General features: G+C 46.9%; 2 protein-coding genes across 13 annotated transcripts in view; one reads left to right on the top strand and one right to left on the bottom strand.

The window, feature by feature from the left end:
* The window catches only part of LOC137658678 (zinc finger protein ZFP2-like), a 196,301-nt gene that overhangs the window by 23,380 nt on the left and 155,724 nt on the right, over positions 1-17,197 (top strand). The window lies entirely within an intron of this gene.
* On the bottom strand, positions 7,569-9,392 carry LOC137659072 (uncharacterized). The gene has a single exon (XM_068394160.1). The coding sequence runs from the start codon at positions 9,390-9,392 to the stop codon at positions 7,569-7,571; it is 1,824 nt and encodes a 607-aa protein (XP_068250261.1).

Genomic DNA, 17,197 nt, shown 5'->3' on the forward strand with positions numbered 1-17,197 from the left:
TACCTGGCCACAGGTGGCGCTTGTGAGTACACCCCCTTCTAGTATAGTGATAGCTGGCGTATCCCTCCCGTAGAATTCTGTCGGGCAACGGAGTTGACAGCTACATGATTATCGGGTAAGTATATTCAAAAATTTATTTTACTAATGAAAATAAAATTTTTAACGATATATATGATTGGGCTCTTCTCTCAGGTTCTAAGTCAAGAGAGAGAGAGAGAGAGAGAGAGATAGAGACGGAGGGAGAAAGAGGAGGATAAACGTTTCATTCAAGCGAGTAACGTTGTTATCGTTTTTGCTCTTCTCCCTAGTCTCTTTAGGGGAAGAAGGTAAACGTTTCTAGAGTGTCTAGTGTTTAGTCTCTTTCCAGCCACTGAATTATTTATCTTTCATTAGATTTTTCTGTTACATTGTAATTCTGTTTTCGCAATTACTAACTTTTGAGAAAGGATAGAATTGCGTGTTTCAGGTACAAACCACTTAAAGTTTCGAGTTCAGTGAAATAAGTGCAAACAGAAAATCAAAGTGATAAGTGATTAGCGCAAAGTGTGTCAGTGTTGTGCGTGAGGGTACTTCTGTGCGCGCCAGTCGTCCTCCCAGTCCGGGACCTCTTGCAAGCTCCCAAGCCCAGGGGAGAAGCAATGTCGAAGGGCAAAAGGGTTCAGCAGGCCTTGATCGGCGCACAGAAGTATCCTCGGTGGTTGCGGGCGTGTCTTACCGAGACCGTCACTCCCACCCGCAGACGATTGAGCCCTTATTTTGCTCGTCTGCAGAAGAATTTAGGGGAGAAAACGCTGGTCTCAGGTCTCAAGACCTCTTAAACGTAAAGTCCAGACCTATGCCAGACGTACGAAGTTTGAGTTCACAACCCGGATGCAGTCATTGGGTTAGCTCTGACTCTCCTCAGTCATCATTTGAATGCACTCCGCCTAAGAGGAGTAAGGTTCTGCCGCAACAGATCTCTGCTGTTAAGGCTTTACCTCAGCAGACCTTAGTGTCTGCCGACCCCAAGTTGACTCTACTGCAGTCCATGCAGTCACAACTTTCGGTCTTGATGCGTGAGTGTCGGGCTGAGAAGGTTGCGCCTCCGCCTGCGCTCGCTCCGCCTGCGCTCCCTCCGCCTGCGCTCGCTCCGCCTGACCGCAGTACCGCCTGCCAGGCGTACGATGTTGAGCCACGTTATGAGTTTACTGATCCCAGTGGTGTGCAGCTCCCTCCGCCTTCCTTAAGGCAACCTCAGCAATGGGAACAGGAGGCTTATACCTCTCTTCCTCCGCTTCCACTTGCTGTTCCACCAGTGAGGCAACACTCGCTTGAGGTACAACAACCTCTCCCATCCATGAGTCAGTCTCCTCAGCTCTCGCTGCAGCGAGCTCAACCCTCCTCAAGGCAAGCACCTCAACACCTTAGCCTTGCGCCTCAGGAGCCTCAACTTGCGAGACTTTTACTGCGTTCTGCGCAGCCACTACCTTTTCGCTCTCAGCTCACACCGCAGGAACCTCAACTCGTTCCTCAGGAACTTGCTACTGCGCATCCGCCAACCCCTCAGCAAGCGCAACCCTTGAGTTCAGCCACTCATGCCAGGAGTCAGCCTCCTCCACCCATGCGCCTACCTTCTGCTACTTCCTTTGATCAGCCTTTGCAGACTGAGCCTCAGGTGTTCCCTCAACAGAGTCTTGAAGAGGAAACCACAACTATTGTTGTTCCAGCTCGTTCTGACTCTGCTGTTCAGCATACCTTACCTCCATTTTCAAACATTATGATAATGGAGGTTATTTGTATTACTTATAAAAATATATTTGTATTCCTTGCAATATATTTTTAACAATATCGCAAAATATGGCAAAAATTTGAATCATGAGTTATGAATGTAAGGTAAATATTATGTTGATATTAAAACCCCATGCAAGCATGCATAAAGCACTCTTGCACTGGTCATGGAATTTCTGAGAAATGTTAAACGCCATGCACACGCTCTGCTTACCTTACAGCATGCTCTTCATACAGCATGCTCTGCTTACAGCATGCTCTGCATACAACATGCTCTGCATACAGCATGCTCTGCATTCAGCATGCTCTGCATACAACATGCTCTACATACAGCATGCTCTGCATACAGCATGCTCTGCATACAACATGCTCTGCATACAGCATGCTCTGCATTCAGCATGCTCTGCATACAACATGCTCTGCATACAGCATGCTCTGCATTCAGCATGCTCTGCATACAACATGTTCTACATACAGCATGCTCTGCATACAGCATACTCTGCATACAACATGCTCTGCATACCTTACCGCATGCTTCTCAGTCACACATCTTTGGTTGTTGCCAACTCACTAGACTGTCAAGCAGTTTCATAACGTTGCCTTCTAGTCTGCTGCTTTTGCACCAGTGAAACCCTCACTGAGAGAACTTAGCTTTTCTAGGATATGGTCCCTGTAGATGAGAAAGTTCTTTTCTCCCTCCTTCTGATATTCCCTTGAGGACTCTGTCATTTGGAGGGAGCCTTTAGCTGCGTAGCCTCCTATGGACTTTTATTTAAGCATAACATGCTTCCAGGGAAGGTAATGGTTCCACTTCAGTCGCTAATCCCGTCTGTTACCACACCTGCTCCCATAGACCTTGAGCTGTGTTGCAAGACATGCAGTCCAAGCTTAGTCCTTGTTAGAGGATTTTTTGTTTACGGAGTCAATGTGTCACGGGGAAGACGTTCAACAACCAGCAGAAGTGACTTGTTGTGACGCAGTGCGGCAACCTCAGCAACCCGATAAGGAGTTGTCTGTACGACCCAGACAGTCTAGACAGATTCGGGTTGTCACTGTACTTCCTCGCTTGCCCATGGTTGACAGTTCACAGACTGTGCAGCAGTACCATGATCTTGTGTCCGGCTCCGTCAGACGACTGGCTTTTAAGAGCTCCCACAAGTCGTCGCTGTCTGGAGATTTTCAAATGGACTATGGATCTGACCAAGGAACTGGGCCTCCTGGTCAATTTTGAGGAGTCTCAGCTCGTCCTATCCCAGACCATTGTCTCCTTGGGTATGGATCTTCAGAGTCGAGCTTTTCGGGCTTTTCCGTCGGCCCCAAGGATCTTCCAAGCCCTAGAATGCATCCAGAGCATGCTGAGAAGGAACCGATGCTCAGTCAGGTAGTGGATGAGTCTAACAGGGACACTTTCATCGCTGGCCCTGTTCATCGTGTTAGGGAGACTCCACCTCCCCCCCTTCAGTATCATCTAGCTGCTCACTGGATAAAGGACATGACGCTAGAGACGGTCTCAGTTCCTGTTTCCGAAGAGAGGAGGTCTTCTCTCGCGTGGTGTAAGAACAGCTTTCTTCTCAAGGAAGTCTACCTTTGGCTGTTCAGAAACCCGACCGCCGTCTCCTCTCGGACGCATCAGACACGGGCTGGGGTGCGACTTTGGACGGACAAGAATGCTCGGGAACAGGGAATCAGGAGCAAAGGACACTTCACATCAATTGCAAGGAGTTGTTGGCGGTTATTCTGGCCTTGATAAACTTCAAGTCCCTCCAGCTTAACAAAGTGGTGGAGGTGGACTCTGACAACACCACACCCCTGGCTTACATCTTCAAGCAGGGAGGGACTCTTTCGTGGAAGTTGTTCTAGATCGCAAGGGACCTACTCATCTGGTCTAAAGATCGAAAGCTAACTGGTAACGAGGTTCATTCAGGGCGGTATGAATGTCATGGCAGATCACCTCAGCCGGAAGGGTCAGGTCATCCCCACAGAGTGGACCCTTCTCAAGAAAGTTTGCAGCAGACTTTGGGCCCTGTGGGGTCAGCCAACCATAGATCTGTTCGGTACCTCGATAACCTAGAGACTCCTGTTGTATTGTTCTCCGATTCCAGACCCAGCAGCAGTTCACGTGGATGCTTTTCTGCTGGATTGGTTCCATCTCGACCTGTATGCATTCCCGCCGTTCAAGATTGTCAACAGGGTACTTCAGAAGTTCTCCTCTCACAAAGGGACACGGCTGACGTTGGTTGGCTCCGCTCTGGCCCGCGAGAGAATGGTTCTTAGAGGTACTGCAATGGCTGGTCGACATTCCCAGGACTCTTCCTCTAGGAGTGAACCTTCTAAGTCTACCTCACGTAAAGAAGGTACACCCAATCCTCCACGCTCTTCGTCTGACTGCCTTCAGACTTTCGAAAGACTCTCAAGAGCTAGGGGCTTTTCGAAGGAGGCAGCCAGAGCGATTGCCAAAGCAAGGAGAACATCCACTCTCAGAATCTATCAGTCTCAAGGGGAAGTCTTCCGTAGCTGGTACAAGACCAATGCAGTTTCCTCAACCAGTACCACTGTAACCCAGATTGCTGACTTCCTGTTATATCTAAGGAAAGTAAGATCCCTTTCAGCTCCTACGATCAAGGGTTACAGAAGTATGTTGGCAGCGGTTTTCCGCCACAGAGGCTTGGATCTTTCCACCAACAAAAATCTACAGGACCTCCCTAGGTCTTTTGAGACCTCAAAGGAACGTCGGTTGTCCACTCCAGGCTGGAATCTAGACGTGGTCCTAAGGTTCCTTATGTCATCAAGATTTGAACCTCTCCAATCAGCCTCTTTTTAGGACCTCACATTAAAAACTCTTTTCCTCGTGTGCTTGACAACAGCTAAAAGAGTAAGTGAGATCCACGCCTTCAGCAGGATCATTGTTTTCACATCTGAAACGGCTACATGTTCCTTGCAGCTCGGTTTTTGCTAAACGAGCTTCCTTCACGTCCTTGGCCTAAGTCGTTCGAGATCCCAAGCCTGTCCAACTTGGTGGGGAATGAACTGAAGAGAGTACTTTGCCCAGTTAGAGCTCTTAGGTACTATCTAAAAAGGTCTTAACCTTTACAAGGACAATCAAAAGCCTTATAGTGTGCTATCAAGAAACCTTCTTTTCCAAGTTCTAAGAACTCAGTTTCTTACTATTCAGGCTTCTGATTAGAGAAACACATTCTCATCTGAAGGAAGAAGACCTTGCTTTGCTGAAGGTAAGGACACATGAAGTGGGAGCTGTGGCTACTTCAGTGGCCTTCAAACAGAGCCATTCTCTGTAGAGTGTTATGGATGCAACCTATTGGAGAAGCAAGTCAGTGTTCGCATCATTCTATCTCAAAGATGTCCAGTCTCTTTACGAGTACTGCTACACCCTGGGACCATTCGTAGCAACGAATGCAGTAGTAGGCGAGGGCTCAGCCACTACATTCCCATAATCCCATAACATTTTAACCTTTCTCTTGAATACTTTTTATGGGTTGTACGGTCGGCTAAGAAGCCTTCCACATCCTTGTTGATTTGGCGGGTGGTCAATTCTTTCTTGAGAAGCGCCGAGGTTAAAGGTTGTGATGAGGTCCTTTAGTATGGGTTGCAGCCCTGTATACTTTAGCACCTTTGAGTTGATTCAGCCTTCCAAGAGGAACGCTGCGCTCAGTAAGGAAGACGATCTTATTAAAGGCAGAGTAACGGTTCAAGTCGACTTCCTTACCAGGTACTTATTATTTCATTGTTATTGTGGATAACTGATTATATGAAATACGGGATACTTAGCTATCCTTTAGTCTTGTACACTGGTTTTTCACCCACCCCCCTGGGTGTGAATCAGCTACATGATTATCGGGTAAGTTTAATATTGAAAAATGTTATTTTCATTAGTAAAATAAATTTTTGAATATACTTACCCGATAATCATGATTTAATTGACCCACCCTTCCTCCCCATAGAGAACCAGTGGACCGAGGAAAAAGTGAGGTGGCGTCAACAACAAGTACTGTAGTACCTGGCCACAGGTGGCGCTTGTGAGTACACCCCCTTCTAGTATAGTGATAGCTGGCGTATCCCTCCCGTAGAATTCTGTCGGGCAACGGAGTTGACAGCTACATGATTATCGGGTAAGTATATTCAAAAATTTATTTTACTAATGAAAATAACATGTTTCCCTTTTTTGAGAAACTGGATTGTCATTGTTCATAATTTCAGGAATTATCGACCGTAATTTACGTCCAAACATCATCTGAGCTGGACTTAAGTTAGAGTCTTGACGTGGTGTATTTCTCAGCTCTAGTAACGCCAAATATTGATCTTTTCCATCTGCATGCGTCTTCTTCATCATATTTTTTACAATTTTAACTGCCGCTTCAGCCTTCCCATTTCCTTGAGGATGTCCAGGAGATGACATCCTGTGCTCTATACCCCACTCTTTAACAAAAACTTTAAACTGAAACGAGCTGAATTGTGGTCCTCCATCGGACACTAATTGGGTAGGAATACCGTATCTAGCAAACTTGATTATTGCTATAACATGATTTGAAGTTGTTGACGTTAGAAACTCTACTTCAGTGAATGAGGAATAATAATCAACAATGACTAAATAATTTCTTCCAACAATCTCAAACAAATCTAATCCGATTTTATTCCAGGGTCTGCCTCCGTCATTTACATCCATCAACGATTCCTTCTGGTTTCGAGGTTTATACTGCTGGCAAATGTCACATGAATTGGCCATTTGCTTTATTTCTTTCGACATCCCTGGCCAAAATATTGCATCTCTTGCTCGTCGCATCATGCTATCGTAACCAAGATGAGCTACATGAAGCTTCGTTTTAATTGTATCTCGTAGTTTACGAGGAATCAGTGTAAGAGTTCCCTTTAGAATGATGCCGTCTTGGTAACTCATGGTATCTCTAAAATCGAAGTAAGGTTTTAATACTTCGGGAATTATGTCTTTGCGATCAGGCCATCCTTCCTTGATTACAGACAATAATTCTTGCAGCTCTTCGTCGTTTGTGGTGGCGTCTCTTACTTCCTTTAAAATTGAATCGGGGTAATTTTTCAGTGAACCTATCATCCTTACCAATGTGTCTCTATTTTCCTCTTTTGGGCAGGCCCTGCTAAGGGTATCGGCTAACAATAGGCTTTTTCCGCTTTTGTACTGATATTCGACGTCGTACCGGTTCAACCTCATCATTAAAACTTGTAAGCGCATTGGAGCTTGACTTAATGGCTTTTCGAGGATACAAGAAAGAGGCTTATGGTCATTATGAACAATAACACGTCGCCCAAAAGTATACTGGTCAAATCGCTCTAAACCAAAAACCACAGCAAGAGCTTCCTTTTCAATCTGAGCCCAGTTACGTTCGCTTCTAGCTAAGGTCCTTGATGCGTACTCTATCGGACGTCCTTCTTGCATAATGACTGCACCAATACCATCCTTGCTGCTGTCAACCTGTAATACAAGCTCCTTACTTTGATCAAAATAAGCTAGAACTGGTGTACAGGTTACCTTTTCTTTGATCACTGAGAAAGCGCGAGTGCACTTATCATTCCATTCAAACTTTGAGTTCTTTCTTGTCAGCTCTCGGATAGGTTCTAAATCATCAGCCAGATTGGGTAAGAACCTTGATAGATATTGTACCATTCCACAAAACCTCCGAATTCCTGAAATATTGGTAGGGGCAGGCATTTCTTTAATGGCCTTTACCTTATTTTCATCAACCGTCACACCAGCTGATGTTAAACGATGTCCCATGAATGCGATTTCCTTTTTTCTATAAACCGATTTCTCTTCATTTAGTTTGATCTTTTTTTTCTTGACAACGCTTCTGTAGTGACTGAAGATTTTGTTCGTGATCACGCATTGCGTCGTGTTCCTCATTTCCAAAACCAACGACCACAATATCATCAGCTACACAGTATACACCCCGAAGCCCCTCCAATGCCTCATTTAATTTTCGCTGAAATATTTCACTGCTCACCTTCAGCCCGAAAGGTAAACGAGCCCATCGATATCTACCAAAGGGGGTAATCATAGTTGTCAACTTGCTGGATTCTTCGTCTAGCCGTATATGCCAAAAAGCCTCTTGAACATCCAGTTTGCTAAATATCTTGGCATGTTTTAGACTTGGCAGTATATCCTCCAAAATTGGTAATGTGTAATATTCCCTTTTAAGAGCTTTGTTGAGTGGCTGAGGATCTATACATATTCTTAACTTTCCATTTGTTTTTTGAACGACTGCCATTTGACTAACCCAGTCAGTTGGTTCAGTCTCCGGAATCAAAACTCCTCTTTTCACAAGAGAGTGTAACTCTTCTTGAACCTTTGATTTTAATGCAATCGGTAAACGTTGGCACGGTAATATTCTTGCTGGTAATGCAGAATCTACATTAAGTTTAACCTCTCCAAGGTCACCAAGGTTGCTCATCTCATGGTCAATGTCAATTTTTGATACAAATGCTTTACCATTGACAAACACGAATCCCATCTCTTGACATGTCTTTGACCCAAGTAAACACATTAGGTCATTTGAAACCACAATGAAGGTTACACTTCTAATTTCATCATTTTTGGGGTTCTTCACATTCAATGTCGTCTCGCCAATGGGCGAAAGCTTGGATTTATTCCACATGGCGAGTTTCACAGACGTTGGTCGCACTTTATCCTTTTTGACATACCTTTGACATATTGCATTCACGTCAGCACCCGTATCCAAATGAAATCTAACCTCGGTATCGTTTACAATTAGTAATGCAGTTAATCTATTAGAATTTTTAATTGCAACCGGTGCCATCCACATGTAATGATCGTAGCCTTCATCTGCTTCTTCGTTCTTCTCTTTAACAATTTTAACTGTTTTCTTACATACAGCCTTGAAATGGTTTCTTCCTTTACATGCTTCACAGACTTTTCCCCATGCTGGGCATTTTGATTTTTCAAATTCATGCTTATACCCACAAAATCGACACTTCACGGCATACCTGTCCATATTTTTTGAGTCCGAAAAATCCGTATTAAAGGAACTATCAGTAGCTTTGGTTCTCCAATTGTTCACCTTATTAACATTCTCAGAGCCAACTTCGCACATCTCTTTAGCACAATTAACGGTTGCTTCATAAGCCAAACATATCTTGACAGCTTTTTCTAAATTTAAGTTTCTTTCTCGAAGTAGCAGCTCCTGTAGTTTCCCTGTCACTGAAAACACAATTTTATCCCTTATCATTCGCTCTTTTTCTTGAAAATTACATTTATCGGCCTGAACCTTGAGTTCTATCAAAAATGAATGAAATGGCTGTTTGTATGAAATTTTCCAAAACCTGAAGGACTGTAACACTTCACTGGTACGAGGACAACAATACTCTTCTAATTTCCTAATTACATCATCAGGATTATCTTTCTGCTCCTCTGTTTTAAAATTAAACTGGTCAAATATTTCTACCATTTGTGGTCCTGCGCAATGGAGTATAATTGCAACCTTTATTTTCTTGGATTTAGAACTAGCTCCGCTTGCTGTCATGTAGATGTCCACTTGTCTCCTCCATTTTTTTAAAGTATCAGCAAGATTATCATCCAAAGGGTCTAATGGTGGAGGCAAACGAAACACAGATTCAGCCATTTTCTTCAGGAAAACACGATTTGTATCAATAGGCTTCTCTTTTTTTTTTCTTTTGGATTCTTTAAATAACCGCTGCCACCATGTTGATTTTCTTTGGTAGAAATATAAAACTCCAAAACTGCGTGCTGTGCTTTATTCCTAATCCTTCAGAATCTCTATATACACTGACTAACTTATTTGCAGTTTTATAGTTATAGTAAACAACAGATAAAAATCATATGAGTAATGTTACAATGGATTGGATATTTACAGTAAAGTAGTTAAGTTGTTTTCAGGTAACAGTATGTACACAAACAACTAAACAAGTAGTTAACATAAACATTCAGATAATAGTATGTACACAGACAACTAAACAAGTAGTTAACAAACAGGCGGTGGAGACCGATCCCCACACCCTTTGTCCCGCCTGCAGAGGTCTACGGTGTGATTATTATTATTATTATTATTAAATGCTGAGCTACAACCCTAGTTGGAAAAGCAGAATGCTATAAGCCCAGGGGCCCCAACAGGGAAAATAGCCCAGTGAGGAAAGGAAATAAGGAAAAATAGAATATTTTAGGAATATTAACAATATTGAAATAAATATTTCCTATTTAAACTATAAAAACTTTAACAGAACAAGAGGAAGAGGAACTTGATAGAAAAGTGTGCCTGAGTGTACCCTCAAGCAAGAGAACTCTAACCCAAGGCAGTGTAAGACCATGGTACAGAGGCTATGGCACTACCCAAGAATAGAGAACAATGGTTTGATTTTGGAGTGTCCTTCTCCTAGAAGAGCTGCTTACCATAGCTAAAGAGTCTCTTCTACCCTTACCAAGAGGGAATTAGCCACTGAACAATTACAGTGCAGTAGTTAACCCCTTGGCTGAAGAAGAATTGTCTAGTAATCACAGTGTTGTCAGGTGTATGAGGACAGAGGAGAATCTGTAAAGGATAGGCCAGACTATTCGGTGTCTGTGTAGGCAAAGGGAAAGAACCGTAACCAGAGAGAAGGGTCCTATGTAGTACTGTCTGGCCAGACAAAGGACCCCATAACTCTCTAGCGGTAGTATCTCAACTTATTGTAACAATAAGTATAGGGAGTGGTCTGCCTCCCAGTGGGAAAGGTTTGGGCTACGGCAGAAGAAGGAGTCTTAAGGGGGAAAACCCAAGGCCTCTTCTTCCGTCTTCCGACCCTCCTCTGAAGCACCTACTCGTTCGGTCTCTTCCAAGAGACCGTCGAGTAGTAGTGTAGACCAATTTAGTATCGCCCAACCCCGGTCCTCGAGAGATGGTGTAGTTTCCCCTAGCGAAGTGGCCCCACCTCTCCCCCCGGGTGAGGCCTTGTCAATTACTTTTCTGTTTCAGGTTTGGTCATCCTTTGGGCTCCCGGGTCCGCCCTCCATGGACCCATTGCTGCAAATCATCCGCCGGGGTGCAAGTGTGCAGCAGACATCGTCGGAGGTAGAGCCTCTGGCCCTTGTCGATGTTGTGGTGTCAGTGGAGTCGGACGAGATCATAGGCGTCCGACTCCTCTTCTCCTCCAGACTCTCCAGCATTTTCTGCCGACTTAGTTTCCCCCGTTCCTTATCATCCTTCGAGGGGGAAACTAAGTCCAACGTCTGTCTCTCCTACGAGTGTTTCTCTCCCTCGGAGGAGTTCGCTCATAGAGACTCCTCTTCGGAGGACTGCTGCGGCTCACGGTCAGCTAGCTGATCCAACGGCCTCTAGAGGGCGTCTTCGTCGTAAAGTTCGCCCTTTTACTAAGGCGGACCCACCTATAAAGGCAACTCCTCGTAGGGAACCTTAGAGGTCTCCCTTCACCATCGGTGAAAAGGCGCCTCTTCGGCTCTTCTGCTTCATCGTTGCAGCCGTCACCCACAGAAGAGTCTCTGTTACAGTCGTCTTTTGGCCCTCGAGCTTCGAGCGTGCCTGGACCTGCTACTACTGTAGTCCTCCGACTTTGGTCCTGGACCTCTCTGCAGATCGTTCGCGATCTCCATTGGTGGATGTTTGCCTTTCCAAAGGGCACATCCCGGTTCCTGTTTTACCTACCAACCGACCTGCGGACCTTCCATCGCCGTTCCTGTTCCTGGTAAAGTCTCTTGAGGCCCTACTGAAGTGCGCAGCTGCGCGCCATCGCCCTTCAGCTTGCCAACCTCCTGCAGTACACCAGTGCTCACCAGTAGCCCGTCAGCACCAGCCTGCTCGTTAGAGCTCTACAACGCTTCGGCGCGCTCCTTCACCTGCTCGCCCTCATAGACGGCAGTTGCATCATGCGCCTTCGCGCCAGCGCTCTCCTACGTGCCAGTGGTCTCCCGCTCGCCAGCGCTCTCCTGCACGCCAGCACTCTAATGCGCGCCAATATTCTCCTGAGTGCTAGCACTCTCCTGCGCGCCAGCGCCTTCCAGTGCGGCAACACTCTCCTGCCTGCCAGCGCTTTCCTGCGCGTCATTGAGCTCGTGTGCACCAGCGCTCTCCTACGCGTCATCATTCGCCTACATGCGCGCGCCATCACTTGCCCGCGCATACGTGCCATATCTCTCCTGCGCGCCAGATCTTGCCTGCACGCTCACCCAGGCGCCAGCATTCTCCCGCATGCGCTTGCCAGATCTCTCCCACACGCACGCACTAAGTCACGCGCGTGCCAATATTTGCCTGCGCGTGCACGCCAACACTAGCCAGCGCGTCAGCTCTCGCCCGTACGCCACTACTCGTTCTAGCTCAAGCCAGCTCTCGCCTGCGTGCTCCAGCAATCTTCAGCGCGCGCCAACGCTCGCCCGCACGTCATCGCTCACCAGCACGAACACAGGAACTGCACTCGGTCAGGTCACCATAGCCTCACTCCCCTCCCCGCGCCCTTTGGGAAAAGGGGAACAGGCTTCTGCAGAGGGGTTCAAGATCCCAAAACTGCCTTTTACTAAGGCGGACCCACCTATAAAGGCAACTCCTCGTAGGGAACCTTCGGTCCCTTTCTCTTCAGGGGATCTGTCTGACAGTGTATCGGTCAGTCAGCAGCAATGGTTATAGCACAGGCCTTCAATCCGGCCCTGTCTGGCTGCTCATCGGAGCGGCCTATAGCTCTAGACTCTCGGCACAGAACCATGGCTTCTTCCTCCCTCCTGAAGAGGAAAAGAGGAGACTTTGACGCGAACACTTCCTCGAGGGTAAAACTGACTCCGGTCAGGTCATCAAGGCTAGTCCCTCCTGTATCTCCCCCGGAATACTCTCCCACCTCACTTTTGCCAAGGGAGTTGCGTGAGGAAAGGACCTCCTCCATTCCACCGTCAGAGGAAGCCTCCCCTCACGCAGAGAGATCCCTACCTTCGGAGATCAGGAAGGACACAACATATAGGCCTTCGATCTTGGAGTCCTACCTCCTTCCTTGGAAGGAGCCCAGGGACTCCAAGACCTTGCCAATGTCCTCCACGAGGACGACCAAGACGGAGACAGCCAGCCACTTGAGGAATGTCCGCGACTCGCCCCGGGAAGAGCTCTCGGGGTTGGAAGATGGAGACTTCGCCGTAAGTCTGACGTCGGAAGGAGAGCAAAAAGAGTCAGAACATGTATTCTGGCAGGTTCTGACTCTTATAAGAGTTCTAAACGGGTTTACCGACCCAGAGATACTCCCTTGGGAGGGCAAGGACATGGTCTTGGACCGTTACTTTGGCACCCAGAAGCCCTAAAAAATCAGTGCAGCCCTGCCTTGGTCTCAAGGGTTGAAGGGTGCCAAGGCTAAGATCGCCCTACAGCTCTCCTAGTACAGTATGCCTCCTCCCAGCGCTCCGGCTCTACCAAAAAGCTCCTCCCACCTCCTCGTGTCCAACAGAGGAGGTATTTATAGATCCTGGAGGAGCCTAGTCCAGCTCTTCTCTCTCCACCATTCTTTAAAAGAGCTCACTAAGAGAGTCTCTCTAGAAAGACTCTCCAGCCAGCAGGTCTCGATCTCGGCGACCGAGATCCTTAATTAGGAAAAGGTCACGAAGTATGCTATGCAGGCTACTTTGTGGCTTGATAACTGGTTAGGGACCTAGGGAATCCTGGTGCGAACTGAGGATTTCTCCAAGGAACGTACGAGGAAGGCAATGGAGACTTTCCTTCTCTTGGGCACATGCATGATTGAGTTTCTCGCCCACCAAGTTTCAAACTTGTGGGCGAATACCATCTTGAAACGTCGAGATGCAGTGTCTGAGGGATTCCACCATCAGGTCCCCAACGTCTAGATAGCTAGGCTCAGACGTTCCTCTCTAGAGGGAGCCCACCTGTTTGAGCCTAAGGACGTGGAACATGCTGCCGAGAGATGGAGGAAGTCTCATCAGGACTCCCACCTCCATAGGGCTTTGACATCCAAGCCCTATAAACCACCAGCTCCTCAGCAGCCTCGTCCAACCAAGACCACGACGACCAAGTCAGCAGCGAAGACAATAGTGTCTAAGAAGCCCTTTCCTGCCAAGGACAGGAAAGGCACTAAGTTCTCCAAGGGAAGGAAAAATCCTAGAGGGATCAGCCGAGGCCGCAAACACTAGGATAGGCACTCCCCCTGCTTGGCCACCAGTGGGGGGATGCCTGCAAAGTTGCTCGCACAGGTGGAAGCAACTCGGGGCCGAACCCTGGACGATCTCCATGATTCGTCTAGGATATCGCATCCCGTTCATAACATCTCTCCCTCCCCTGACCAGGAATCCAGTGTCGATAGACTCCTTTGCCATGGGATCAGCAAAGAGGCCGGCTCTTCGGGCTGAAGTCCGAACCCTGTTGAAGGAGTGCGCTCTCCAGGAGGTCCTCGACGAGTTCCCAGGCTTCTTCAGTCAACTCTTTCTTGTAAGAAAGGCGTCTGAAGGCTGGAGACCAGTCATCAACCTCTCAACCCTAAACAAGTTTGTCATGCAAACTCCGTTGAGCATGGAGACGGCAGACACGGTCAGACTAACAGTAAGACCACAGGACTTCATGGGTTCACTGGACCTAAAGGATGCGTACTTCCAGATCCCAGTCCATCCGTCTTCATGGAAGTACAGTACTTAAGATTCAGCCTAGACAACAGGAAATACCAGTTCAAGGTGCTGTGCTTCTGTCTTTCCACAGCACCTCAAGTTTTCACCAGAGTGTTTGCCCTAGTGTCATCTTGGGCACACAGGATTGGCATCTGTCTCCTGTGCTATCTGGACGACTGGCTAATCCTAGCAGACTCGGTGTCAACCCTTCTTCAACACCGAGACATCCCTGCTTCCTACACAGAAACTAGTATACCTAGGCATGATAATAGATACCATTCTCCACAAAGCCTTCCCATCGGACGACAGAATAGCAAGGCTGAGGAAGGTCGCAAGACCCTTCCTCAGACGAGAAGAGCTTCCAGCCCAGACGTGGTTACGTCTCCTCGGTCACCTTTCATCAATGGCCCGTCTAGTTTCCAATGGTCGCCTCAGGATGAGATCCCTCCAGTGGCGACTCAAGTTCTGGTGGAATCAGACTCTCGATTCCCCGGACATCCGGATAACCATGAGATCTACGGAACGGACGGACCTCGAGTGGTGGGTGGCAGACGAGAATCTACGAAAGGGAGTGGATCTTCTCGTCCTCCCCCCAGATTTGATGCTGTTCTCAGATGCTTCAAATAAAGTGTGGGGGTCCCATGTGCTGCACCACACGACCTCAGGCCTCTGGTCAGAGTCAGAAGAGTACCTCCACATAAATCTCCTAGAGATGAAGGCTGTCTTTCTGGCCCTTCAACAGTTCCAACAGTTCTTGGCGGGCCACTCAGTGGTGGTGATGAGCGACAACACCACTGTAGTGGCTTACATCAACAAGCAAGGAGGTACTTTTTTGCAGCAGCTATCCCATCTAGCAGTAAAGATACTGAGATGGGCCGAGATTCACTCGATACCACTATTGGCACGCTTCATTCCCAGCAAAAGGAATATGCTTGCCGACAACCTGAGCAGAGCATCTCAGATAGTGAGTACCGAGTGGTCTTTGGATCATCTAGTAGCCAACAAAGTCCTGACTTTGTGGGGTACTCCGACAGTGGACCTCTTCCTAACGGCCCTGAACTTCAGGCTCCCGTTGTATTGTTCCACAGTCCCAGACCCCAAGGCTCTTTGGCAAGATGTGGAGGGTACTCAACACGGCCAGAACATCGGTCAACCTTTCAATTACCCTCATAGCTTTGCTATGGCATCACGCAGAATGGTTTCCGGACCTTCTGCAACTCCTAACGAAGCCACCAAGAGAACACTCTCCACGATACAATCTACTCAAACATCCTCCTCCTCACTGCTAGAGAACTGTTCTTAAACTTTGTTCATTTGCATGGCCTTCAACTCCTGGTTGTCCAATGTAAGTTCCTCTTGGTGCTCCTTGTTAGACTCATTGTTTTCTTCCAAATGACTAAAATCTCTGCCAGATCTTTGCTTAGACAGCATCTATAATGTTTAAAACACTTCCAGTAGAATAAAATTACTACAAAATATTTGCTTAGAAAGCATCTATAACGTTTAAAACTCATCCAAAAGGCTAAAGTTACTGCCAGATCTTTAGTCAGACAGCATTTAAAACGTTTAAAGAGTTTCCAGAAGACTAAAATTACTGCCAGATCTTTACTCAGACTGCATATATAATGTCTAAAACGCTTCAAGAAGACTAAAATTACTACCAGGTCTTTGCTCAGACAGCATCTGTAACCGTTTAAAACGATTCCGAAGATGTCCTGAGTTTACCGATCTCAGCAACCTCAGATTGGGCAACAGGTTCAGGATCATCAACTTTTTCAGCTTCAGCCTGGCCTACAGTACATGCAAGCCCTCAAAATCTCATGCATAGACGGCATTAAGCCACGACTTCTTCCATGCAGAATTCAAGGTGCGCCTCAAAACTTCCCGCCAAGCTGTATTGATGATTTTGAGGCAACACAACATTGAAATGCTCCTTCCAAAACTCACGAAGGGTAAGGCTTGTGCTCTTAGTGATTTCGAAACATTTCGTGAAAAGATATTTCATGTAGATTTTCTTAAAGTTAGAAATCACTAGCTGGTCCATGGGCTGGAGGAGAGGGGTAGTGTTAGGCGGAAGGTAGAGACCCTTGATAAATGAAAAATCCGCTAGGATAAAATTCTCGAGGCCAGGAGGGTGAGCAGGGATCATTGTCCAACACCAGCAGTTATTTCAGGGGGAGACACTTCTCTTCCAAATATTTCATTTCACAGGTGGACCTCCACATTAACGGAAGCTTCTCTTTAATCACTTTGTAGGCCTTGAAGGCTTGAGTTTCGGAGTGATGTACCAGCAGGGGTTTCACCTTACAATCCCCACTGGAGTTTGCACAAGAGTGCAAGGGTAAGCCTGTCCTTCATAGCTTATGCCCTGGTAGCTTTGTTTCTTCCGCTGTAATGAACGTCTGACGCGACATTTTCTTCCAGAAGAGCCCAGTTTTGTCTCTGTTGAAGACTTGCTGGGGTTTGTAGCCTTTCTGAACAGCCAACTCGTCGAACATCTTAACAAAGGCTTCAACCACTTTTGTGTCCGAGCTTGCAGCCTCCCCATGACGCACTACCAAATGAAGGCTGGGCGGTCTCTTAAAATTTTCAAACCACCCCCGAGAAGCCTTGATCTCTAAGGATGCATGCTTTGATGTCCCTTTTCCTGCATCGTCTTCAACCTTGAGCATGCACGAGATCGCCGAAAATGGCATTGGCCTTCTGGCAGATTATCGTTTCTGTGATCGTGTCTCCAGCGATTTCCTTGTCCTTAATCCAAACAAGCAGCAGTCTCTCCATCGCATCGTGGACGTGGCTCCTCTTGCTGAAGAAAAGTCGCTCTAAGAAGGT

This window comes from Palaemon carinicauda, chromosome 19 (assembly GCF_036898095.1).
Source record: "Palaemon carinicauda isolate YSFRI2023 chromosome 19, ASM3689809v2, whole genome shotgun sequence".
Lineage (NCBI taxonomy): Eukaryota > Metazoa > Arthropoda > Malacostraca > Decapoda > Palaemonidae > Palaemon > Palaemon carinicauda.

Excerpts from the sequence above, each read along its gene's own strand:
- LOC137659072 (XM_068394160.1), bottom strand. The coding sequence starts at position 9,392 with ATGGCTGAATCTGTGTTTCGTTTGCCTCCACCATTAGACCCTTTGGAT.